This window comes from Botrytis cinerea, chromosome 11 (assembly GCF_000143535.2).
Source record: "Botrytis cinerea B05.10 chromosome 11, complete sequence".
NCBI classification, from domain to species: Eukaryota; Fungi; Ascomycota; class Leotiomycetes; order Helotiales; family Sclerotiniaceae; genus Botrytis; species Botrytis cinerea.
Window position 1 is genome coordinate 537,870 of NC_037320.1, and position 24,372 is coordinate 562,241.

Here is a 24,372-nt window from a genome sequence, read left to right on the forward strand (position 1 = left end):
TGATCCGAATACTTTTTTAGGGTCGACTTGGTCTGTACTTAATCTTAAAGGCCACATCTCGATACTGTTTCTCCTCAAAACTCATACGGGCGAAATAGGGTTTATAACCTCCCTTCTTGTTTTGCTCTCCTACTTACAAGGACTTCTCTTTTCTCTTTCCAACATCATAAATATTCAATTCCTTCTTCCAAAAATTGTCATCTCGACAATTAATTGAATATCACTTTGATTCAAGCCCACACGAAACAGAAAGCCTCTTCATCAGAACATCTCCTGATGTCCCAATAAGTCGATCGATTCCCCCAATTCGAGAGAGCTCTAGAGCTTGATTACGGCATCACTTTGATATTCTACTATCTGCGGTTCATTCATCATGAGTAGCACAAGTTTACTCACCACCGTTATCGGCTGGACTGTTGTCCTCGGTGCAGCAGGATACTACTACGTCAACAACAAATCCAAGGTCAAGGCTAAAGCTCAAACTGCCGTCAAACAAGCCACAAAGGTTGTTGAAGAGCGCAAGGAGCCAAAGTCCAAGAAGTCAAAGAAGGATGCCTTGAGCAGTGGTGAACAAGATAAAAAGTCATCTGCCAAAGCTGAAAAGAAGAAAACTCCCGCTCCTCAAAAAACCGAACCCAAACAAGAAACTGTTAAGCCTGTCGCCAATGATTCCGATGATGACAACGATGCGGAGAACAACCGTAAATTCGCTCTTCAATTCGCCAAAACTCAAGCTGGTACTCAATTCTCTGGTAACTCCTCTTCATCTACAAGTCGTCAAAAGTCTGTTAAACAATCTCGTGCACAAGAAAAGGAGATTAAGGACTCTGGAAACATGACTGCCGGCGATGCTGATGACGATCGATCTCTCACTGATTCTCCTGAAGTTGGCCCAACCAAGGGTGCTTCTCCTGTCGCAAGTGGTATCGCTGATATGCTTGAACCTGCCGCTCCTGGTCCATCCGTCTTGAAGGTTACTGAGCCTACCAACCCTAAGCCAGCCAAGAAAGAAAAGGCCAAGGCTGCTCCTCAACCTGCCGAAACCAAGAAGCAAAGACAAAACCGCGCCAAGATTGAAGCTGCCAAGGTTGCGAGAGAGCAAGAGGAAAAGGAACGTAAGGTCAAGGAAGAAAAGCAACGTCGTACCGCCAGAGAAGCTGAAGGTAGAGCTGCTAAGGATGGTAGTCAATTCATGGCCTCCCAAGCTGCTAACTCTGCTTGGACTGCCTCCTCTGCCAACACATCAAACGCTCCCGTCAACAAATACGATTTACTCGACACCGCCGAAAACAAGACAGATGAGAAGGTCAAGGTTGTTGTTCCAGCTGAAAACTTTTCCGAGAGCGAGGTTACTGGTACTCAATGGCAAGGATATGGTGACGACGATGAGCGTGTCAAGACCATCATTGAAGATTCTCGTGAATGGGAGCAAGTCTCCAGCAAGAAAAAGAGAGCAAAGAAGGACAAGAAGGAGATTATTGGTGCAGAGGGAGCTGGAACCACTAGTTCAACCGATGAGAAAGAGTACACCATTCCACCAAAGACTGAGAAAAGTCCTCCAGGACAAAAGTGGACATCTGACCTCACTTATGTCGACAGTGATTATAATGTTCATGATGTTCAAAAAGACCTCCAGGATTCTGAATGGGTTGTTTCATAATCATCATGACTTCTCGACATCAGTCTTCATCTCAAGATTAAACTTCTAGTCTTGATTTTTATCTGTCACCACCAAATTCGAATTTCCCATTCTTGTATTCTCATGGCGTTTGAGCCTTCCTTCACATGTACATTGTGATATTCGGGGAGGAAAGGTTACTTTTGACTGCATAGGATCTCAAATGACTTTTCTAAGAGTCTTTGCGTTGGTATCACGGATGGTGGGCATATTGCATAGGATGATGCACACGCTTTGATTGACGTTTTCGAATTCTTTTAATTTGATTGGCGTCTATGGTCAAACTTTATCTGATTCGTATGACAACTGGATGTCAGAACAAAATTTCAATTTGTTTACGTTTGCGGTTTTTTTTTTTAATTTATTTTCAAGATCACGATCATGATTATAAACAATGTACCATCAAATGACATTCATGTATTTGACACGATAGTTTTATGAAGTTAACAATTCATAGACCAAAAAATGATCATGATCTTAAATATTATTCTAATCTCTAATAAGTGATGGTGATGGTGATGTATGTGCAGATGATATGAACTCATGATATTTGTAAATTTAGATGGATGCATTTGTATCTAATCATCGTGCATCTTTGTAGACGACGTGAAAGGAAGGGAAGGGAAGGGAAGGGAAGGGAAGGGAAGGGAAGGGAAGGGAAGGGAAGGGAAGGGAAGGGAAGGGAAGGGAAGGGAAGGGAGGGGAAGGGAAGGATAAGAAATAGACGCATACTTATTATATTTACAAGATTGCTAAGGAAGGTCCCTTGATGTTCTCGTTGTTCATGATGAATTCTGACTAAATATTCGAGTATTAGTTCATAGTATTAGTTCACAGTGTTAGTTCACATTATTAGTTCACAGTATTAGTTCACATCCGTGCTTGCACTCCGCACTCAATGGGTTCGTCTCATCCCTCAAGTCCACTACATACTTCTCATACTTTTATGAACATCAGATGATATGATACTGAACTGGTATCGAAAACTTACACATCTCGAAAAATGATTTGATTTGAACCTCTCCCTTCAAGCTGAAATGCAGCACAGGGTATATTCGTGGCTCAGTGGCTTGGCAAGCAGCAAAACCATTAAGAACCCATGAATCCTTCAGCCTCACCCATTTCCATGCGTGATGCTCAAGGTTGGGGGCGCTCAGGTAAGTTTCGTGCTGCTGTTGATGATGTTGATGTTGTACGATATTAATAGACATTGTGTATATATATCTTGAGATCGCATCGTTTTCTTTCTAATTCTTTTCTGCGTGTTTTTTCAATTTGAGTGATGTTTTGAGCGATTTTGTTTTATATATCTACGAACCTGCCTGCGAATCGAAAGGAAATTTGAGAGAAGGAGAAGACGAGGCTGAGAGCCAAGAAATATGTCGACTTTGGACAACCTCAACCAAAATGTTTTTGGGCTCGTGGCATTGATTGTTGCGGTAATAGCACTTTTGACGACTTGTTTGCAGGTGGCGCAGCAATATTTCTCTAGTGCAGAGGGCTATAGACGATGTGCCGAGTCAGTGATGGGACTTTGGTCCGGGGGAACTCATCGACAGTTGAGGATACGCGAGTTTCGAGTCGAGGTTGTTTTTGAAGTTCCAGTCATATTTGTTGCGCCGCCCAGCAATCAAAGGGGTCCAATCATGAATAGACCAATTCATTATATCGATGGCACTCCCGAATCATACAAGAATACCAAAGTTCGCCAACCGGACGATCAAGAGAAGAAAGATAGAGAAACTATTCAACGGATTCACACGGCGGATGATGAACGGGCATCTTGGGTTACCTTACTATCCAGTCTACAACATGAAGAATCAGAATCACGAAAATGGGACGAGGAAACTCGATCGGAAAGACCACCAAGTGATGGACGTAAATCGATAGACGCTCCAAAGTACGAATTAGCTGTGGGTTTACAGGTCAAAACTCGGTCTTGGGATTTCGTCCCAGCTAGTATGACTAAACCGTATGCTACATCTGCTATATGTCACCTGGTGGAAATGATGGCATTCTTAGGAATGTATTGGAAGGTATTTGACCAAATACAATGGAATCTCAGAGCCGAAGGAAATGGTTTTATTCTTACCTCGACGTCGGTTCATGGTTTAGGTGTTATGGTTGTGTTTACTGTTACAGGGAAATCTACATTTGAGCAAGATCGTGTCATCCCATCAAATGATGTCAAGGCATTATGCTTTGGGACGGTCCCCAATATATTCGAGGAAAAGGAATACTTAGAAAAGGTGGATACGGAATCTCAAAGTTTAGAATTGAAATTTGGAAGTCAAGATGATGTGGACATGACATTGGAGTCACTTGGCTGTAAACCTCTAATACTGGAACGATATAGGAAAGATCACAGGCATATCTTCTCTGGTAAGTTCCACCTTTACTCTTGCAACTGCAAACGGATATCTAATTGTTTGCAAAGTATCTTTTGAAATCATCGGCATGCTCGGGAAGGTTACTCGAATTCGTGGAAGCAATTTCAAAATGATTCCCAACCCAACTCAAGATCCTTGGTTGAAAAAAGCCGGTTCAAAACCCGCTTGGAGAGTCTCCAAACTGATGACCATCTTTCAGAAGAAACTTTGCGACATTGTCGAAAAGGAAAGCAATATCTATGGACCTTCCAGACCTCATCCCTTCACCAAAGTTATCGAACGATGGCAGACTATCCTCCGATCTCTTAATCCGGGAAAAGAAATCGATGAATACAATCTCAGCATTGAAATGCGCGAAATGATCCACAATGCCATAGACGAAGAAACAAAATACCTCCTCCACGGTCTCAGACAAAAGGATGTTCTTCAAGTCGTCGTTGCTCATTTGGATAAAGTGACGGAAATTCTCGCACAGCCTAAATCCTCTTTAAACTCCATCGTTTCTGCCCAAAAGGAAGAACCTTTGCTGAATGAATATTTCGATAAGATTCTACCTGCAGTTTCAGCACCTGTTATTGATGGAGAGGAGCTGAGTCTCTCGGAAAAGGAAAAGGAAACGGAAAAGGAAAAGGAAAAGAGAGCTACCATCTGGGTCTCACTAATGTTCAGAATGTTGTGTTGGCTTTTGTTGCATGATTGGAATAAAGATGATAGATGCGGTGTTCCACCCGATTTGAAGGGAAGTAGAATGCCTGTTTTTATTGGATGATGCTGGGATGGACAATAGGAAGAGATGGATGATTTGGAGACAGGAGGACTGCGATGATGACATTCACAGATTGCTTTATATTCTTGCGAGTGCATGGCTTAGTGGCGCTGGAAACATATCATTATTATGGGGTTCTGGACGTTTATGGCGCTATGCAAAATAGAGGATCATAGTACTCTTGCTGTCTTTATGTAGATATACCCATGGAGCGTAGCGTAGCATGCATGGTATTTTAGTTAGTCTTTTTCTTTCTCAAAAAAATTGATTTTGTTTTGCTATCTACATTTCTTGCTTTCCTTTCTTTGATTGATACATTCATTCATTCATTCATTCTTCTCTGTTGGATATTGTATACCTTCATCACTTCACAATCCACTTTCCAATGTTCGCGGCGCACAACCATTCCACCCCTCTCATCTCCACTCCTCTAATCGCATCGCACCTCATTCCCCAAAAAGTCCCTCATCAACCACACAATGTCTCGCCATCTCAAACTGTTCATCCGTCTTACAAACCAACATGCGATGCTTTGCCCCCTCCTTCCCAATTTCCTGCACCGTCCCCTCAATCTCCCTCGCATTCCTCTCCTCATCAACCTCAAATCCCAAACACCTGATCTCCTCTCCCACCCTCCGTCTCAAAATCTCGCTCTTCTCGCCAATTCCCCCTGCAAAAACTAACGCATCGACATTCCCATGGAGAGAAACATAATAGTGTCCGATGTATGAGAGGATCCGATCGACGAAAATATCGAAAGCGAGTTTCATGGCGGGATCGGAGGAGGAGGAAGTAATGGTGCCGAAATCGGTGGTGCCGGTGAGGGATTTCCAGCCGGATTCTTTGTTGAGGATTTCTTCAGCGCGCGAGATGTGTAGGGAGGAGGTGGAGTTGGGAGAGAGTTTTCCGACGTTGGTGGCGTAGTGGAAGACGAGACTGTAGTTGGGGGAGGGGGTTAGCGAGTGAGCAAAGGGGGGAGGGTATGGGTATCGGTGTGGGTTTTGGTTGTTGGGAAGATGAGAAAAGGGGTTTTAGGGGGGAATATATGGAGGAATAATAGATAGATAGATAGAGAAATACATACCTAGGATCCAAACTCCCACTCCTCGTCGCCCCAGGCAATCCTGCCAACGGCGTCAATCCCATGCTCGTATCCCAACTCTTCCCATTCTTCACCACGCACGCGCTCGCTCCACTCCCCAAATGCAACGCAATAATATTCGTCTCTTCTTCCTTCTTCCCCAAAAACTCCGCTACACTCCTCGTAATAAACGCATAGGAAATCCCATGGAATCCATATTTTCTCAACCCATTCTTCTTCGCAATCTCCTGATCAATCGGATACGTACTGATATGTTCTGGAATCGAAGCGTGGAATTGCGAATCAAAGACGGCGATGTTGCGCGTAGATGGCAAATGGGTAATGCAGTGCTGGATAATGGCCAGTGCGGACGCGTTGTGCAGAGGCGCTAAATCCGTGAGCGTTTCGAGATGGTGGTAGGTTTCGCGGGTGATGAGTTGGCTGGTTTTGTAATCGCCGCCGTGCACGACGCGGTGGCTGGCCAGGGCGATGTCGGAGAGTTGGGAAATCTGGGGGAAGGATTCGTCGTTGATGAGGTGCGTGAGGATGTATTGGAATGCGGCGTTTTGGTCGGAGATCTGGTTGGAGAGGGCTTGGTCGTGGATTGTGGAGGTGTCGGAGCGTGAGTATTTGAAGGTTGGGGGGGGAGAGGTGAGGCCCGAGATTTGAGATGAGGCGAGGAGGGTGGGGGAGGAGTCGCCTTGCGAGGCGGAGAAGATGGAGATTTTGACGGAGGAGGATCCGGCGTTTATGGAGAGGATGATTTTGGTCATGGCGAGTGGTAGGTATTGTGTTGTTGTTGTATGTTGAGGTTTGAAGACCGCCAGTGGATGATTGAGATAGCAGATGAATATCTAGATAATTGTGTGAGTAGGTAGGTATCTACTAGAAATGTACGGGTCAAATCTCCAATCGTCGTCTTTCTTTGAATCTGGCACTGGCGCTGGCACTCAATCTTCGATATTGGTGAATCAGATCAGATGGAAATATCGATTCCAAAATATATCTAGATAGATGCAGATAGAGAGAGACCTAGGTAGTTAAAGCCAGCCCATCAACGCAGCAAAGCTAAAATCATGCCACAATCCAAGCCGTTGCATCTCTCGTCCCATACTCATATAATCGTATCATCATGCCAAAGCAGCAGCCCGCACACGCACAGATGACGTTCCAAGAGTTTCCCCGCCATATCGTGCGTGGATTTCTTATCGCGGCCGAGAATTGACACTTATCGATTGGCTCCCTCGTTGGTGAGTTAGCAGAGCGACAGGGGATCAAAGCATAAGAGCTCTCGAGAAGCTTTTCCGGATTGTCGGGAACGGAATGGCGGGAACTTACAGGGGGAGAAGCTTGGATGTGTAAATGTATTGTTACAGGGGAGGGGAAATCAGAAGCTTGGATTCTTGCTTGGATGGATGGTGGATTCTTCCCTCGTGCCATGAAATGCTGCTGCTGCTGTTGGTGTTGTTGTTGTTGTTGTTGTTGTTGATGGGTTGCTTTGGGTTGGGTTTGGGGGTTATTCGCCGTTTCATCCGGAAAGAGGAAATGGATTAGATGTATTCTTTCTTCCTTCTACCAAGTGACTGTTGCTGTGGTTGAGATGAGAGGATTGAACTGATATCGCCGTCTATAAAGACAGGCGGATCTCAATCCAATTCCAAACGCTGTACCTACTCCGTACTCGTAGGTAGCGAGCGATCTACACTATCCGTTCTCCACCCATTCGAAAGGGGTATGACGTTAACGTTAACACAAACGTCAAGCTTTCTTCCCTACCCGATACGAGACGTTCTAGCAAGTTTCTAGTATAAACTAATTACATCAAACAACATCAAAACTCGTCAAGAGCATAGGAATTTCGGTGTTTCCACAAAGTCCATGCCTTCTAGAACGTTTTAATGTTGGAAATAGACATCTAGTTGGGCCTTGGCTTTGGCTGTGGATGGTGGATGGTCGATGCATTTAAGTCTAGATGTAAGAATCGTATCGGATTTATCGGCATCGTTAGTTTGTTGCCATAGGTGTACCCAGTATGCATGACGGATGACGATGGATGATGATGGATGATGATGATGATGATGATGAATGAATGAATGAATGATAGATAGATGTGACGCAGTTGTCCCTTTGTTAAAGATGGAAGAAGTGGAGAGCTAGAGAGCTTGTTTTTGTCCGTGGAGAAATAGTAGGAGGGGTAATGTTATTTTGTTTATCTTTTCAATTGTTCTCTTCTCTGGATTCTACTCAAGTATATTCTATATTCGAAATAATCAATTATCTCTTCTTCTTCATCTCAATACCCCACTCGTCATTCCTCTATCTATTTGCTGTCGAAAATATCGGGATTGTCTGCTTGGTGTCAAGGTAAACAAACGGCATATATTGACGCAAATAACGAAATCAAAATACCACGACCACGAACACAAACACAACTACAATTACAACCACAATAACCTCACACCACCCCTCAAGACCAACTCACAGCAAACTCAAACATGCCTGGAGAAATCATAGATAGACCAAATCCTCAAGCGTTGAATTCTAATATACCTGGTTCTGCAACGGTCAATGATCTAGCAGTCAAGTTGGAAAAGTTGCAAATCCCCGATGATGATTTAAGAGGACTTGAGGAATTTCGTAGAGCTAGCAATTACATTGCTGCTGGTAGGTAATGCAAAATGAAGATCACCACACCCCGGCTAACATCTTCATAGCTATGATTTTCCTTTCCGATAATGCCTATTTGGAAAGAGATCTCACATTTGATGATATAAAACCAAGACTTTTAGGTCACTGGGGAACATGTCCTGGTCTTACTTTGGTTTATGCTCATTTGAATTATCTCACGAAGAAGAATGATCTTGATATGATATATGTTGTTGGACCTGGTCATGGAGCTCCGGCAATTCTTTCTTCTCTTTGGCTAGAAGGGACTTTGGCCAAATTCTATCCCAAATATTCCAACAATAAGCAAGGTCTTCATAACCTCATTACTGGTTTCAGTACACCATCTGGATTTCCTTCTCACATCAGTGCCGAAGTTCCAGGTTCCATCCATGAAGGTGGAGAACTTGGATATGCTCTTTCGGTAGCTTTTGGGGCTGTGATGGATAATCCAGATTTGGTGGTTGCTTGTGTAGTTGGTGATGGTGAAGCAGAATCGGGTCCAACAGCTACTGCATGGCATGCGGCCAAATATATTGATCCTGCGGAATCAGGTGCGGTTATTCCAATTGTTCATGTAAATGGTTTCAAGATTTCCGAAAGAACTATTTATGGTTGTATGGATGACAAGGAAATGGCATCTTTATTTACTGGATATGGATATCAATGCCGATTTGTTGAGGATTTGGAAGATATCGTAAGTCAATTGCTCGGAAGTTGGGAGAATTATGCTGTGAAGTCGTGTTGAGGAAATTATGCTAACAGTATATCAGGACCGTGATATGGCTACAAGTATGCAATGGGCTCTTGATGAAATCCGTAAGATTCAAAAGGCCGCCAGATCTGGAAAGCCAATTATGAAACCAAGAGTAGTTTCCCCCAATTCATAGATGAGGATCATGTACTAACACCAAATAGTGGCCAGTAATCATCATGAGAACTCCAAAAGGATGGAGTGGTCCTAAGATTGTTGATGGAGAATATGTTGAAGGATCATTCCATGCCCATCAAGTTCCTCTGATGGCCGTAAAATCCAACAAAGATCAACTCGCTGACCTCCAAAAATGGCTTTTATCATATGGCCCAGCTAAATTGTTTACAGAATCCGGTGATGTTGTGGATTCTGTCAAGGCAATCATCCCACCCGAACACAAAAAACTTGGTCAGAGACCAGAAACATACAAAAACCATGAAGTATTAAAAGTGCCAGATTGGAAAAATTATGGTGTTGAGAAAGGAACAGAAGTTTCTTGTATGAAAGCTATTGGCGATCTGATTGATCAAACTTTGGTTGATAACCCAAAATCCCTTCGTCTCTTCTCCCCAGATGAACTTGTCAGTAATAAACTTGACGCAGTATTCAAGAATACAGGGCGTGATTTCCAATGGGATGAATTTTCACATGCTCAAGGTGGAAGGGTTATTGAAATTCTTAGTGAACACACATGTCAAGGTTTCCTTCAAGGTATGAGATATTTCTCTCATCTTGTCTTGTGCATCCTTACTCACTATTTCTAGGATACACTCTCACCGGACGTACTGGAATCTTCCCATCTTATGAATCCTTCCTCGGTATAATTCACACCATGATGGTTCAATATAGTAAATTCAACAAAATGGCTCGAGAAACCCGTTTCAGAGCAGATCTCTCATCTCTCAATTATATCGAAACCAGTACATGGACTCGTCAAGAACATAATGGATTTTCTCATCAAAATCCTTCATTCATCGGTGCAGTGTTGAATCTCAAACCAACAGCCGCAAGAGTTTATCTCCCACCCGATGCAAATACTTTCCTCTCGACAATCTCTCACTGTCTCCAATCAACCAACTACATAAACCTAATGGTTGGATCCAAACAACCTCAGCCCGTCTTCCTCAGTCCCGAAGAAGCAAACAAGCATTGCCAAGCCGGTGCTTCGATTTGGAAATTCTGCAGCACAGACGATGGACTTGACCCCGATGTCGTCCTCGTAGGAATCGGTTCTGAACTCATGTTTGAAGTCGTGGTCGCCGCTGCCTTGCTCCGCAAAAAGTGTCCAGAATTGAGAATCAGAGTGGTCAACGTAACCGATTTGATGATTTTGGAAGCCGAAACTCTGCATCCGCATAGCTTGACACAGGAGGAATTTGATAGTTTGTTCACGCCTGATAAGCCGATTCATTTTAATTATCATGGGTATAGTAATGAGATTAAGGGGTTGCTGTTTGGAAGACCTCATTTGGAGAGAATGAGTATCGCGTGTTATAAGGAGGAGGGATCGACGACCACGCCGTTTGATATGATGTTGAGGAATGGGGTTAGTAGGTATCATGTTATGGAAGCGGCGATTAGGGGAGGGGCGAGGGGGAATAAAAAGGTGGCGTTGGAGATGACGGGGTGGTTGGGGGAGGTTAGAGGGAGTCAGAGTAGGGTGGGGAAATACATTTTGAGGGAGGGGAGGGATCCAGAGGGCACTTTTGATGTGCCGAGGTTTGAGGGGACGGTGTTTGGGAAGGATGTTGGGGGGGATGTGAAGGAGGGGGGGAAGGAGGATGGATTTTTTGTTAATTGAGGGTGGGAGGAATGGGATTTCTTTGGGGGGGGGGGGGCGGTACGGAAATGGTGAGATGGGGATGTGATGAGGATGATGAACGTGTGCTTAACACTGTATGTGATTCCATAATGCGGACATTGAAAATAAGAATTCTAATATCTTTTCTCTCGATCCATCATTTTCTCGTTTGAATATCCCGTCTCGTAATATACACACACTTCATATCAATTTCAATTTCAACTTCAACTTCAATTCCACAATACCATTTCTATCTCTTCAACGAATACAACACACGCGTAAGAACCCCCCCTTCCCGAACAACACCCCGCCACCGAAACGAGGAACTATTACCCACAGACACGAAGAAAGCTCTATGCATCCACCCTACCAGTCTCAAGCTCCCCTCCCCTATCCAGGAAACTAATTTGATTTAATCAAAAGCTGGCATCCCCTTCTCAAACAACCAGAGATCCGAGGAGTGGGGCGCGGGGGGGGGGAGGGAGGGGATTTCTATTTCCCTTCCTCGCTTCCTCCATATCCATTTCTGTCCTCGATCTGTATCAGTACCCCTTTTAGAAGTCCGCTACCTGCCGTTCTTCGGATTTTCGAATTATCAAAGATCGAAGACCCCTACCGAGTATTTAACCATTGGAATTTATTCTCAATCTGAATTTCAACGTATTTTACCTGCAATAGCCCACATCTCTCAATATTCGAACGTCTGTTGATGTGAATCATAATCGCTGAACATGGTTTATTGAAAAAGATTACTCAAGTCGGACCACCTTGATATTTCCCTGCCCGACCAATCTCTCGAAAAGACTCCTCGATAATTGAACACTAAACTCATTATTTCCAAAAAGATCTAACAGCCGGCACCACCAACTTCTGCCTCGAGTCTCCATACAAAATAATATGAGCTTGATCAAAGGTAAGCGGGATAATGCAATCGGGTTCTCTAGCAGAAGATACACCGTCGATCATAACGACTTGAGGTTTGAACCCCATTTCGCGAAGCGCCGCGGAATTGTTGCAAGTCGAAACGATGATTTCGGTACGAGCGTCCCTAACAACATTTTCTATTTCGTCGATTCCTTCTTTGACGAATCTTTCTGCTGGCACGGATTTTCCTTCCCGAAGCATCGCAAGCCAGTTGCGTCCCTTGTTGCGAATAGTGTTGCTCAACTCAGAATCGTTTGCTTTGCGATGAAAAGATTTTATGACGTGGTTCGAGATTCTGTATGCTTCGAGGGGATCATCTTCTTCGCCATCCTTCATCTCGTCGTCTCTCTTCATAAAGTCATCTTCTGTGGAAGCGTTGGCTGAAAGGTGGATAATGCGAAATTTCTCTTTTGATTCCTTGACCTCGGCCACAATCCCGGGCGCTGGATTTACTCCAGTTGTTTCATTATCAACAGCCTCAAATAGTTTCTGAGTTGCCTTGAATATCGATAACAATGCGGTTGCTGTAGCTGCATTAGTAGGTGCGGCATATAGACTTTTATAGCCAAGTTGTGCTATTCCAACACATGTAACAGCACAGTCAAGCTTCTAGCAGTTCTGGATTGGCCTTGAATAATTGTAGCTGGTAGAACATCCTCGATAACTGCATCGTATGCCTCTCGCTGCATAAGTTTAAGGGCACAATTTTCAAGCCACTGGTCGTATACCTTTTGGTTGAGAAGTGGTAGTTGGTTGTATGTGATTGCTTTCAGAGCTAGAAGGTGATCCTCGATATCATCTCTAACATCGGCCATACCTTCACCGAGTATAACTCTCTAGAGAATTCTTCCGTAGGCATCGTCTTTAGCTTTATCTTCCGCAACCATACCAATTGCTTTAAGTTGACGGATTGTATTAAGGTGATTGCTCAAGACCTTCAGTTGAATATTGACTTTTCTTCCTACATGAAATTTCCGTTTCTTACCTTTAGGCATATTAAAAGAAATGACGAATTGCCTGTTTTCCTTGGCTACGAGAACTTGAGCGGTCCATTCTATGTTATTCAAACCGACAATGACAACCTCTTGGGCGGATACCTCATCTTCGTTGGAATCATAGATGGCTTGCTCGCCTTCGTTCTTATCTATCACTTTAGTATCAAGATTTTCTTGGCTACTAGTGATGTTAGTGGCACCTGTAGTGGCTTCGTTCTCTTCTTCCTCTGGGACTATACCATTCTCAATCTTGTCTTCGTCATTCTCTAGCTCGGCATTAGGTTCTTCGGCTATTGTGAATCGCCCACATCCAACGAGAAATCGGGTCCCCCTACTGATTGAAGGGAAGGTCAATCCGCCACGGATATCAAATTCAAGTTGAACATGGTCCCTCTTCACGTACCTTACAATCGCTTCATAGGTTCGCTCCCAATTGTAGTATTGTTCGTTAAATTTGACTGAGGCTACGATATCATGGATAACGGCAGCGCTGAGTACGATTTCCCGCTCTTCCATTGATCCAAAATTGTTTCTTGCGTCGTGTGTAACATACCTTTGAATCTCGTCCTTTTCAGCTGAAGCCTCAGCCATCCAAGGTTCATGGGGAAGACATTTTGTTGGACTCGTGTACCAATCATTGAATCGGCGGCCTAAAGTCTCCTTTACATGGTCATTCTAGATAGCCCCTAATACTTCCTGCGCACATACTGCAACTCTGTGTGTCCAGTATGCAACTATCTCTTCGAGAAAGTTTCCGAATCTGCGTATCAAGGTGAAGTTAAATTGACCTTTTCTCAACATTCTTTGAAACTCCAAAGCACGAGGATCGTTAAAAGATCTGGCGTCAGGATTTATTTTTGGTGGCGAAATGCGGACCTTCACTGTGAAGTTAAGAGCACGGAAACCTCCTTTTTGCTTGGCTGCATCGTCACCTTTTGCTTGTGGGTCTCCTGCAAATGTGAGCAATTCTTCTGCCTGCTTCACAGCAAGTTCAGGTGTGTCCAAGTTATTGGCAAACATGGACAGAATTGCATCCACATTCAAGGCGGCATATCTTTCCCCAAGGTTGCATAGCTTGAAGATGCGATCTTCAATAGGATGAACAACAACATTCTTTAGAAGAAAAACTTTGCATGTTAAGAACAACCACATACCCATCAACTTCTAATCTTAAACTACGAACTTGCGATGCCAATTCAAGAGATGAAGCTAGGTAATCCAACATCTTGATTTCATCTGTACCATCAAATGAATCTTTGACAGGTTTTAATACCACCATGGCACCTTTCGACCTATTCTTTGCTCTTATTTCAGACCCAGATGGTTTATCTCTCCCATTTACTGGCCTAATTACATCATCCTTGCAGAGAGAAAGCTCAAGGAATGCTCTGTTCATGCGAGCTGCATCACTCTTTTTCTTCTTGCTGGCCTGATTGTGACTGCCATCGACCTTTCTCTTACTAGATCCTGGCACTTTAGGATCATGTTTTGATCCAACACTGGATCCAGATGGGGCAGAGCCTCCATTAGGTCTGGGAGCTCAAGGCTTTCCTTCCTTGCTACCCTTCTTAGGGGCCTGATTGTTCTTTAGGGGAACCATCTCAGAAGTGGGTGAGGGGAGGGGAGGTGTAAAATTTTATAGCTATACAGACAACTATAAGGGTGAGAAACTCAACAAAGAGAATCTCGGAAAAAAGAACTCAGTTAAGAGCTTCTCTTTCGAAGGTTTGTGGACTCGAAAGACCACGGCGAGACTACTACCGAAGTAGGTAGTCTCAAAAAAAAAAAAAAAAAAAAAAAAAAGGTATAGGATTTGTATACGTTCGAACGTAATCTCTCCACCGTCCATCATATTGGAGTAATATCTTCTCCCATCCCATCATTTCATTTCCCACAACGTGATATAAAATTGAGTCTCTTTCCAATCTCAACCCCTCCAGTCCCGACTTCCCATTCATCAAGAAACTCCAATCTCCCAACCCTGACACAATCTATCTTTCGCCTTTCCTTAGGTAATCTAAGAATTTGCAAGTTCGAATAGGCGAAGAGCCACCAAACCGCAGGATACCTAGATAGAACCCAAGACCGTAACGTAAATAGGAGCATGAATTTCTACTACACATCGATATAATAAGCCGATACATCATACCCGATGCTCTCTCCCTGAACATATCAGTATCTAATCATCGTGTTTATATGCAATAGCAAACACATAATCTCATCCAACCCTCAGCTTTCAACACCCCCCCCAAAAATCAAGAGGCCAACAGTTATTAGTCCCACGATAGAATACTCGGTCGCAAATGACGAGTGAGTATGCGAGAAGAAATCTCCCACGACAATGTAATGAATATAGTCGTGATGTGCTTTCTCCTTATTACTGCCTCTCCCATGCACCGTTCCACCACTCCAAAACCTCTCATGTAGTTACGTATCCGCCTACAAATAAATAAACCTTCACCTTTTATATAACGTCAATTTCAATCTCAATCTAATTCCTCTACTTTCTCCTCCCCTCTCTTCCATACTTCGAAATTTATAGTTAATTAGATAGTTAGTCAAATCACTTGCAATACACCCACTTCACTCAGTCACTCTCGCCCTCACACACTTCAAATCCAAACCTCACACAATCCAATCACAAAACGTCACAAAGCACCAAAACCCATTTCTTTTTTTATATTCATATTCATATTGATATTTATTTTTGTATTTCATAATCGATGACACCGATAACCGGTATCAACACAACTTCCCCCCCTTCCCTCACACAAGTGTTCATTCCACTCCACTCCACTCCATTCAATCTCCCCTCCCCATCCCAAACAGACAAGCTGATGCTCATGCTCATGTTCATATACATACACAACTTGTTTAACCTGGTATCATTGCCATTTGCCACGAGCGAGCAGGGTACAAAAAGTCCCTCTTTAAACAAAAACACCCCAAGAAACAAATGAAAACTGAATCAAAAAAAAGACCTCAACACCTTTATATCATATTTTTCCCTAATCCCCAGGCCAATCCATTCCATAAAATTTCCCTTTCCCATTCCCAATCCAGATCATCCAGCCTTGGTATAAAAATTTCTCTCTTGATTCTCCTTCCCGCCCACATCAAACAATTCACATAATTACTTCCATTCCGTCAACTCATCATCCAAGATGGATCGATCCAAATCAATCCACCAAATTAGAGTATTCATCTCCATCCCTCCAAGCCATGTAAACCCCCCCAAAAAAAAACAAAAAAAAACATTGTGACCCCGTATCATCATGGTATATACTGAGAGAAAAAAAAAGAACCTTTGTAAAAGAAATCCCTCCCACACACAGCCTCTAAAGAAAAAAGTTATATACTTGAAGGGAAAAAGTCAAGTAACTTTTGCATCACCATTTCATCCATCACCCACCCCGAATTACCCGATGATTATTGCAAGAATCGGAGAGGTATGTAGCCCGAGACCATCCGAAAAAAAAATGGTACCACCCACGGCATACAAATTAACCGACGGGGAAAAAACGCTAAACCGAAAACCAAATGCAGTTTCAACTGCATTCAATGTATATTTGCCGCTTTCTTCCCTTTCATCCAATGACAATAACTTTGAAGTGAAGAACTGCCAAAAGAATCGAGATACGATGAGATGTGGAGAAGCGTGCCATGCAGTATTCCAAAAACGTAATATAACCTGCATATGCGGAAAGGATATATTGGTGCGGGGGAGAAAATCGGTGATCCAAACGCAAAGTTATGGTTCTGTACAACTTTGGTTTGTTCTGAACATTTCATAACTGAAAAGGTATCAAGGATTACCAATTAATACATGTTTCCCGATGCCGCTTGAGCCAATATATCCAGACTACTGGGACTCTTGGGTCTGGTAGGTAGACTTTGGAAATCTGTTTGGGTGGGCGAAGGACCCGAGCCCATTGAAGGGTAAAAGTCTTGTTGGGGTTGGAATTGTTGCTGATCCTTCAAATCGAATGGAGGGATATCGGATGTCAAGATTCGAGATAGCATCTTAGGTCTTGGAGATTGCAAGTTGTTGATTGAAGGCGAAGCTTTCTTTTGTACTCTGGCAGGCATGGTGAGTGTTGACTTGCCATTCATTCTACCGCTCGACGATGCGCTACTCGATGCAGATCTAGGCTTGTCCTTGTAATGAGTATCAAGATGTTGCTTCATGTTGTCCGCTCGGGTAAATTTCTTCATACATCCAGTATATGTGCAGCACACCATTTTTTCGGCGGTATGAATCTTAGCATGCCGAGATGCATGACCGGAGGTGGTGAAGGTTTTGTTGCAGTTGTGGAGTTCCTTGTATCGACACGAGTAACGTTTTCCAGGTCCACGTTCGGCAACTCCTGGGTAAGAATCTTCGTGATAATATTGTTCTTCGGGATATTGTGGTGCGTTTGTTGATTGATAGGATTTTTGAGTGGAATGTGTAGAGTAAGGACGGTATTCGTCCATGGAATTACGCTCGTAAAATGGATTTTCCTTTCCATATTGCTCGGTGAAAGAATGATTTCTCCCATGAGCGTGTGGTGTAAAGGTGGGTGTAATTGGTGATCGGGCTTCATATGAATCGTAAGAATCGGAACGTAATAAACTGGGTACCGATGTAAGACTGGCAATTGATGCATTGGAATTCGTTCGGACCATGTGTGGAGAGCTTGGTGGGTAAGATTTTTGGGAGAATCTTTGCGATCCATACGAATCGTACGAAGGTTGTCTGAATGGCAATTGTGGTAATTGTGACAGTGGTTGTGATACAGGAGAGGGAGACATCTCCGTCGTGGAGGAATTTAATAGGGAAACTTCGCGACCCGAGGAATCTCTGCCCTTCATACTAGGTCTTCTTGACAGAGACATGGTGATTGATGTGGTTGAGTGTGGATTGGATTGGGAATTCGTGTTAGTTATGAGACGAATTACAGAAATTCTACTATTTATTAGAGAAGATCAAAGATTGAAGCTACTTTTATTGAACGCTGATATTCGAACTGGAAGTAGACAATCCCGAGCACATGTGAAAGTGGGAGGTAAGAGGATATCGATGATGGGTGTTCTCAATTACAAGCATGTAATATGATTGATGGATTGATGGGTTGATTGATTGACGAGTAGAGATATAGGATCGAGGAATTATATCTGTTTCGAAAGATGTTGATTGAAGAACTCTCCAATAGTGTGAGGAGAAGAAGTCTTATGAAGGGGTGGATAGATAGATAGATAGATAGATAGAGGGTGAAGTAGCGTAGCGAGGTAGCGACTATCAGCGACAATGGAACGGGAGCGTCGACAAGTACGACCGACAGGAGGTGATGAAAAGTCGAAATAATCTTCTGGCGGTAGATGGGTAGGATAGGTGTTGATCAAAAGTATATCTCTCTGGATCGCACGGAAAGAGGTGAAGAGATCTTTCGACGACTTCTAGTTCTGTGGTGTGAATGTTCGTTGGGACACGAAAGAGATACGTGAATTTCGCAGATATATATTTTCGGAATATAAAGAGGTGAAGGAGGGGGATGATGGTTGGGTCATTGATAAGATGGGATTCTTAAGAAAGATATGGGATTTGGCTTTAGGACGTATTACACATGGGTCCCTTTCCTTAGAGTCAAAGGTGCCTGAGCAGTAAAATATAAATTCTTTTTTATTTTTTTTGGCTTTAGTTGCTTTTGATTTTATTTTAAATTTTAATGTGGGTAGGTGGGAGTGGAAACTGGGATTAAAAGACCACTAGGGATGACTAGGGATGAAGACTGCGAGTGTGTAATGAAGGGTCAAATCAAAAAGGGTTCAAGGAAGGGGAAGGGTTCAAAGACCAAAAATCAGAAAAATGTTGGAAATATTGGTGGGGCGGGCAAATGGGCAAGTGGGAATCTGGTGAATATCCCCAAAGCATACAAGGGGAAAGGGAGGGATTGAGTTTTGGGTAAGTGTGCGTCTGCGTATGTGGTATTGTATGATATTGTATGATATTGTGATCTTGTGTGTTCTGGCATAGTGCGGTATGTGATATACGACGGGAGTTTGCTGAATACCGGCTCGATACCCAATCGATCCCTGGGTCCTCCATAATCCTCACCATATCCAAGTCCAAGTGTCGTGCACACTGTCCCAAGTCCAGTATCGTGTGTGCCGTATATTATCTGGCGACCGGGGTACTGGCAAAAGAAGAGTATACGGTACATATATGCCAATCTTTCCCCAAGCCGGCGGGTGAAGAATGCCAACCCGGCTGCTTTGGGTCTAATCACACATGAGATAGGCAGGTAAGTTCGATGAGTTGGATCTAAGCCCGATAGCCACTGCGATGCATCGGAAACCCTATTGTGGATGGGGGATGGGGGATGTAAGATACAGTATCGACTTTCAACCTGAGCCGTCAAACGAAGCCATCCAAACGCACCATGGTGCATGTTCTCCTGTACGAGTATATGGCGTTGGATGCACCAGAAGGAAGCTGCATGCTTTTCATTTTCCCATGCTACACATCACGATCCATTTACCCAGGCACTCAGTCACTCAGTCACTCAATCAGCCTTTGAGCACCCGGGCAGGCACAGACTGGCAGACTGGCTGGACGGAAGAAGTATATGGCAATCAAGCCGTCTAAATCCCGACCGACGATATTTTAATCCGAGCTACGGAGCTACTGAGCTACTTTGCCATCCATCTAGTCATCGTTGCAAATCATGCTAATCGAACTAGATGCGTTTGACACATCGTAACCACTGCTTTCCTTACACCTTTGCAACTCGATCCTCAACCTAAAACCTCTGCCCTTCTCTTCTCTTCTCCTCTCTTCCCAGTTCCAACTTTTCATCACCCATCCATCCACCCACCCAATCCCCAAACAGCTAAACGCACCACCCACCGAAACGAAAATTTAAATCCCAAGCACTTTTTTTAATCTTTTTGGTTCACAACACACACAATATACCACTCATTCCCTCACTACTTAGGTACACTATAATTCATTGGTCTCGTGCGCTCTCTCATCACAACACATTTAAACTCTCATCTAAGATCTCCCAAGTCAATAGTAGGAAAACTTAACTTTTGAACACAGTAGCCACAATCATAGTCACAATGATAATAAAAATCTTCCTTAGCAATATGCATCTAGTCTCTAGTCCATACAGTCCTCCCCGTTCAGCAAAAAAACAGCAAAAAACCGGGGTCGTATCCCAATTACAATGCCGAAATATCCACCACATCACATCACATCTTCTCCCCGAGATAGAAGGGCAATGTCCCACTCCACTTTGTTCCTCAAACATTGCGTCTGCGTCACACAAAGCACATGGTGCACAGCATCATGTTTTCTTCTTCCCCATCCGCGAAAGCATAATGCTTAGATTCATCGTATCTGAAGATCTGTCGATATATACATTTGATGTTTGGGTCTTCTCACGGCGTTTTGATAATACCTTACTTCGAATACCTAGGCACGCATACACACACGTATATGTCGCGATACTTTCATCACGACGCGCAATGGACGCTCTTCACGAGCGTCAGAAAGGATTAAGAAATAAGCCATAAAGAATGAAGTCATCGTGTTTCAGCGTACTGTCCCCGTCATAGATACATAATCCCATGGATGATGGCAAACCGAGGGATAAAAATAAGATATTTTGGCCTCGGAGAACCGACTAGTTGACTAATGAACTAATTGCCTCCCCACCCATCCATCCCTCCATCCATTCATCGACCAGAACAGATCTCTAGCACCGCCAACTTCTTCCCAAACCAGACCAGACTATCGGAAAGCGAATGATAATCAGAAGAATAAGAAGAATAATAAAAATCAAAAAGTCCATTAAGCAAGCCAACGTATTCGTATTATCTATCCACCAAGCAAGCAACCCAATCACACCACCCAGAACTACCTAGTTCGAACCCCCGCGCGCGCGGCGAGAAACTTTCCCATCTCAAATGCTTCGCTCGTCCATAGGTAATTGGCGGACTGGGGATGCGATATCTAAACTTTCCCACTACACCCCTCGCAGAGCATTTCGCAAAGATCCCACACGCTGACAAGGTCGATCTCCGTATTTCTCTCAGCCAGACCCCTAGATCTACGTCGCCAACCTACCGGTACACCATCCACCCCTAGGGAGACACGGTAGGTAGGTAGGTACCTAAGTAAGTCGGTCGGTGAAAATTTCTTTTCTCGCTCGCTCTCATGTATGTTCCTTCCTTTCTTCCTTTTCACCTGCTTCTACGATATCTTCTGCGCCTTCTGCGCCTTCGACGCCCCACTCCTCTTCCGTCGTCTTGCTGATCCGTGGTCTTTGCTTGCATTTGATTCGACATGCGTCCTCTCTCTCTCGCACCAATATCTCAGAAAGAGTTCTCTCTTCCTCCCTGGCTTCCTGGAACCGGGGACAAATGGTACGGTACGTCCTCACTCCTGTTCCCGATTGTCTATCAGATATCATATTTTTTTTCACTGGTGTCTGTCTCGTTTTCGTACAACCCTACTGCTTCATTCGCCTACATTCGATCTGTATGTACGACCTACGGCTATCTATCCATCTATCTACCCATCTATCTACCCATCTATCTACCCATCTATCCATCAGTCAAGATTATCTTCTCATCTCTTTTCCCGTCCCTTCCCTTTCTTCACTTACCCCTTATCCAAATTCCTCCGTGCGAGCGTACTATTCACGCTCTTAGCCCATTTCCTTTAGAGGGAAAAAAGACGGCAATCTGCATCCGTTTACCTACATATGCATACAGAACTCACCCTCTTTACCGTGGGCGGTCGCCAGCGAGCGGAGATATCTCCTTCGTCGCATCGTATTCAGTGCGACCTGTACTGCACAGGCTGGATGAAACTGTGAGGTTGGAAAATATCGGTTTGTGCAATGCTTTTGTTACACAGTATTTCCTTCTTCTTTTTGCCTCTCGTGACTCCGAGGATGCAGATGCCATGCGATGCTATGCTATGCTATGTTCTGCTTTCATTGCTTAATATTTGAGTGTGATATAGTTGATATCGGGTTGGATTTATCAGCAGCCTCGACTCCTCTTTTGGGGAGGTTTGGTTCTTAGAGATCTAGGCATCATGTGAAGTATGGATTGAATAAACAATTAACGTCGTTTACATCTATGAAAACCCCATATCAGGATCATTTTCTAAGAATCGATATCACCTCGTCGTCGCAAAAAAAAAAACAAAAAAAAAAAAACATCGTGACTTTGTCTTGCTACCTCCCTACGTGCATCTTGCGAATCTTGACGTTGGTGTTGATGTTTCTCACCCGCCTTCAGGTAAAAAAAACTCCGATAGGTAGATAGGAGCGACGGAGTCATCTCCGCCTCTACCCCACGCCCAAGAATCGCAGATTTGGATTCTTTCTGCAACTCGTACGTCGTACCACCACTTTTTTGCCAACTTTTTTTTTGATTTTCTTTAATTTTGGAAGGAAACTCTCTCTCGCCCAGCATATATGCGTTCCACGCTCACCTATGGTCACACAACATCACAGACTCTACCCTACCATCGGCATGTGAAGTTCTCTCCTCTATTTTTGGAGGCAATTTTCTAGGATGTAGATGTGAATGGCGGAGAGAATCCTCCGTGCGATGTGATCTCTCTTCCAAATGAATGTCGAGAAATTTCGTTGACATTGGAATTCGAGTGGTTGCCCCTTCAGCATTAATAAGCTTTCCAACCACTAATCCAATGCCTATAACAGCACAACCGCTACCTATGCCTATGTACCGCGTACACACCACACCTCTCAGAACAGAAACCCCAAATCCCGGTAGAAACCCCCCGAGCGGATAGATACTGACTGGGTTAACTCACAGTGTGACAACCCACTCACATGAGGAAGAGCCCAAGTAGGAAATATTACTCGATCCGGGATAGGAGCACCACGTTTATTCACGAGCGGATGACTGCCTATTCGATCATCCGCAGGTGGAGGACCCGTTGCTCCATCAGCCAGGAACAAGAAGCTTGGACTTTGAACATGGTATGGTATCTGCGGCGTCGATAGATAAACTAAGCCCGATGATGCCGAAACGCGCACGCACTCGTTAGCTTTAGCTTAGGGATGAGATTTCTGGGCAGCGGGACCCTTTATGGTTTTTATTTTTAATGAAAGAAGTGTGTGTGTGTGTGCATGTGTATGTGAGTGTGATGAGATTGTCTGTGTGTGAGCGTGTGAGTGTGTGAGTGAGTCTGTGTATATGTGTGTGTGTGTTGTTGTATGGTTTGTGGGTGTGTCTGTTTGTTAGTTTCTGCTCCCTCGAGTAGGTAGTCTTGAAATTGTATACTTCACACTTGGCTATTGCTATTGCTATTGCTATTCTCCAGGCGCCACCCAAGAACGGTAAATCATAGATCACTAAGTGCCGAAGATCTTGGGGGCTATGTGACGAGAATGATTTGAATCAAGATGAATCAAGATCAGAGTAATTTCCATAGATATTGGGCACGTCGCATGGAGATGAAAGTATCGAAGTTAAAATATTATGTAAGGAATGAAGTTATCCAGAGGACTCGAGAGTCAAGAGTCAAGTGGAAAAAGAGTCGAGACAGCAGAGTCACAATAATGTCTCTCATTATACCATGTCCTCTCCACCCCAAGGTCAAACCCAAGATGGAGGCACTCGTACCTGACCACCACGCCTGCGACCCAGCTTATTCAAACATGGGATTCTCTAATTCCCCTGACGTCACACAGGCAAAAGTCGATCGAGAAAACGGGTGTATCATCGTGGATATGGAGAAGCTTAACACACTCGCATACATACAGAGTACATATGAGGAATGAGCATGCATATGAGGGGTTTCGTTTTGAATCAGGATGCCAGGGTGTGCTCATGTTCCTAGTCGGGGTCCTCTGCGACCAGGGTGGGAAAGGCAAGAAAGGAAAGAAATGGCAACTGGGGCACTACTTATAGCTAGAATCCTGGAAACCCGGGAATCCTAGAGAGATATCCCTAACTTCCCTAGATTCGCTAGATTCCCTCACAAATTCCCTTTGGTTTTTGAAAGCGGATAGAAAGCGGATCATTGAGTGGAGCAGCCCTCCCCCCGGTCGCTCTGCATCCTGTAAATCCTCTAAACGTGATCTTGTGGAAAGCTGTGGAGAATTGGCCCTGGAGCCCCCCTAGTCGAGACATGGTATAGCCGATGTTTAAAGTTCGCATCCTAGTCAGAGTGCGTTCTAGATGATGATGAAGCTGACAGGGCAGAGCACGAGTTAAACCTAATCCAAACCTCATCGTCGATGCAGCTTGAAAATAAGGGTATGATGCACCAAAAGTCATCGAGATTCA

At 43.9% G+C, this 24,372-nt stretch overlaps 7 protein-coding genes across 7 annotated transcripts; 4 read left to right on the forward strand and 3 right to left on the reverse strand.

Moving 5' to 3' along the window:
- The first annotated feature begins 87 nt into the window (after window positions 1-87).
- Window positions 88-2,150, forward strand: BCIN_11g01670 (hypothetical protein). Its single transcript, XM_001556581.2, has one exon. The coding sequence runs from the start codon at window positions 374-376 to the stop codon at window positions 1,658-1,660; it is 1,287 nt and encodes a 428-aa protein (XP_001556631.1). The 5' UTR covers window positions 88-373; the 3' UTR covers window positions 1,661-2,150.
- Window positions 2,151-2,806: 656 nt separating this feature from the next.
- On the forward strand, window positions 2,807-5,041 carry BCIN_11g01680 (hypothetical protein). The gene is made up of 2 exons (XM_024695857.1): window positions 2,807-4,060; window positions 4,116-5,041. The coding sequence occupies exons 1-2, from the start codon at window positions 3,058-3,060 to the stop codon at window positions 4,835-4,837; spliced, it is 1,725 nt and encodes a 574-aa protein (XP_024551653.1). The 5' UTR covers window positions 2,807-3,057; the 3' UTR covers window positions 4,838-5,041.
- A 69-nt stretch (window positions 5,042-5,110) lies between these two features.
- Window positions 5,111-6,933, reverse strand: BCIN_11g01690 (hypothetical protein). Its single transcript, XM_024695858.1, has 2 exons — window positions 5,919-6,933; window positions 5,111-5,770 (listed from the first exon to the last, which is right to left on the reverse strand). Exons 1-2 carry the CDS (start codon window positions 6,686-6,688, stop codon window positions 5,281-5,283), a joined length of 1,260 nt encoding a protein of 419 aa, XP_024551654.1. The 5' UTR covers window positions 6,689-6,933; the 3' UTR covers window positions 5,111-5,280.
- A 1,117-nt stretch (window positions 6,934-8,050) lies between these two features.
- Window positions 8,051-11,264, forward strand: BCIN_11g01700 (hypothetical protein). Its single transcript, XM_024695859.1, has 5 exons — window positions 8,051-8,579; window positions 8,630-9,276; window positions 9,353-9,448; window positions 9,498-10,044; window positions 10,098-11,264. Exons 1-5 carry the CDS (start codon window positions 8,411-8,413, stop codon window positions 11,132-11,134), a joined length of 2,496 nt encoding a protein of 831 aa, XP_024551655.1. The 5' UTR covers window positions 8,051-8,410; the 3' UTR covers window positions 11,135-11,264.
- Window positions 11,265-11,965: 701 nt separating this feature from the next.
- On the reverse strand, window positions 11,966-14,332 carry BCIN_11g01710 (hypothetical protein; the record flags this gene model as incomplete). The annotated part of the gene is made up of 4 exons (XM_024698308.1): window positions 11,966-12,633; window positions 13,044-13,713; window positions 13,762-14,166; window positions 14,237-14,332. The coding sequence occupies 4 exons, from the start codon at window positions 14,330-14,332 to the stop codon at window positions 11,966-11,968; spliced, it is 1,839 nt and encodes a 612-aa protein (XP_024551656.1).
- Window positions 14,333-15,828: 1,496 nt separating this feature from the next.
- On the reverse strand, window positions 15,829-18,561 carry Bcltf3. Its single transcript, XM_001556587.2, has one exon. The coding sequence runs from the start codon at window positions 17,929-17,931 to the stop codon at window positions 16,873-16,875; it is 1,059 nt and encodes a 352-aa protein (XP_001556637.1). The 5' UTR covers window positions 17,932-18,561; the 3' UTR covers window positions 15,829-16,872.
- A 4,467-nt stretch (window positions 18,562-23,028) lies between these two features.
- On the forward strand, window positions 23,029-24,141 carry BCIN_11g01730 (hypothetical protein). Its single transcript, XM_024695860.1, has one exon. It carries the CDS (start codon window positions 23,487-23,489, stop codon window positions 23,862-23,864), a length of 378 nt encoding a protein of 125 aa, XP_024551657.1. The 5' UTR covers window positions 23,029-23,486; the 3' UTR covers window positions 23,865-24,141.
- Window positions 24,142-24,372: the final 231 nt, after the last annotated feature.

Bases quoted from the DNA above. Each gene is read 5' to 3' on its own strand.
- BCIN_11g01670 (XM_001556581.2), top strand. From the start codon at position 374: ATGAGTAGCACAAGTTTACTCACCACCGTTATCGGCTGGACTGTTGTC.
- BCIN_11g01680 (XM_024695857.1), top strand. From the start codon at position 3,058: ATGTCGACTTTGGACAACCTCAACCAAAATGTTTTTGGGCTCGTGGCA. The intron at 4,061-4,115 runs GTAAGTTCCACC...TTGTTTGCAAAG, and splicing joins TCACAGGCATATCTTCTCTG to TATCTTTTGAAATCATCGGC.
- BCIN_11g01690 (XM_024695858.1), bottom strand. From the start codon at position 6,688: ATGACCAAAATCATCCTCTCCATAAACGCCGGATCCTCCTCCGTCAAA. The intron at 5,771-5,918 runs GTATGTATTTCT...CCCCAACTACAG, and splicing joins AGTGGGAGTTTGGATCCTAG to TCTCGTCTTCCACTACGCCA.
- BCIN_11g01700 (XM_024695859.1), top strand. From the start codon at position 8,411: ATGCCTGGAGAAATCATAGATAGACCAAATCCTCAAGCGTTGAATTCT. The intron at 8,580-8,629 runs GTAGGTAATGCA...ACATCTTCATAG, and splicing joins TAGCAATTACATTGCTGCTG to CTATGATTTTCCTTTCCGAT. The intron at 9,277-9,352 runs GTAAGTCAATTG...ACAGTATATCAG, and splicing joins TTGAGGATTTGGAAGATATC to GACCGTGATATGGCTACAAG.
- Bcltf3 (XM_001556587.2), bottom strand. From the start codon at position 17,931: ATGTCTCTGTCAAGAAGACCTAGTATGAAGGGCAGAGATTCCTCGGGT.
- BCIN_11g01730 (XM_024695860.1), top strand. From the start codon at position 23,487: ATGAATCAAGATCAGAGTAATTTCCATAGATATTGGGCACGTCGCATG.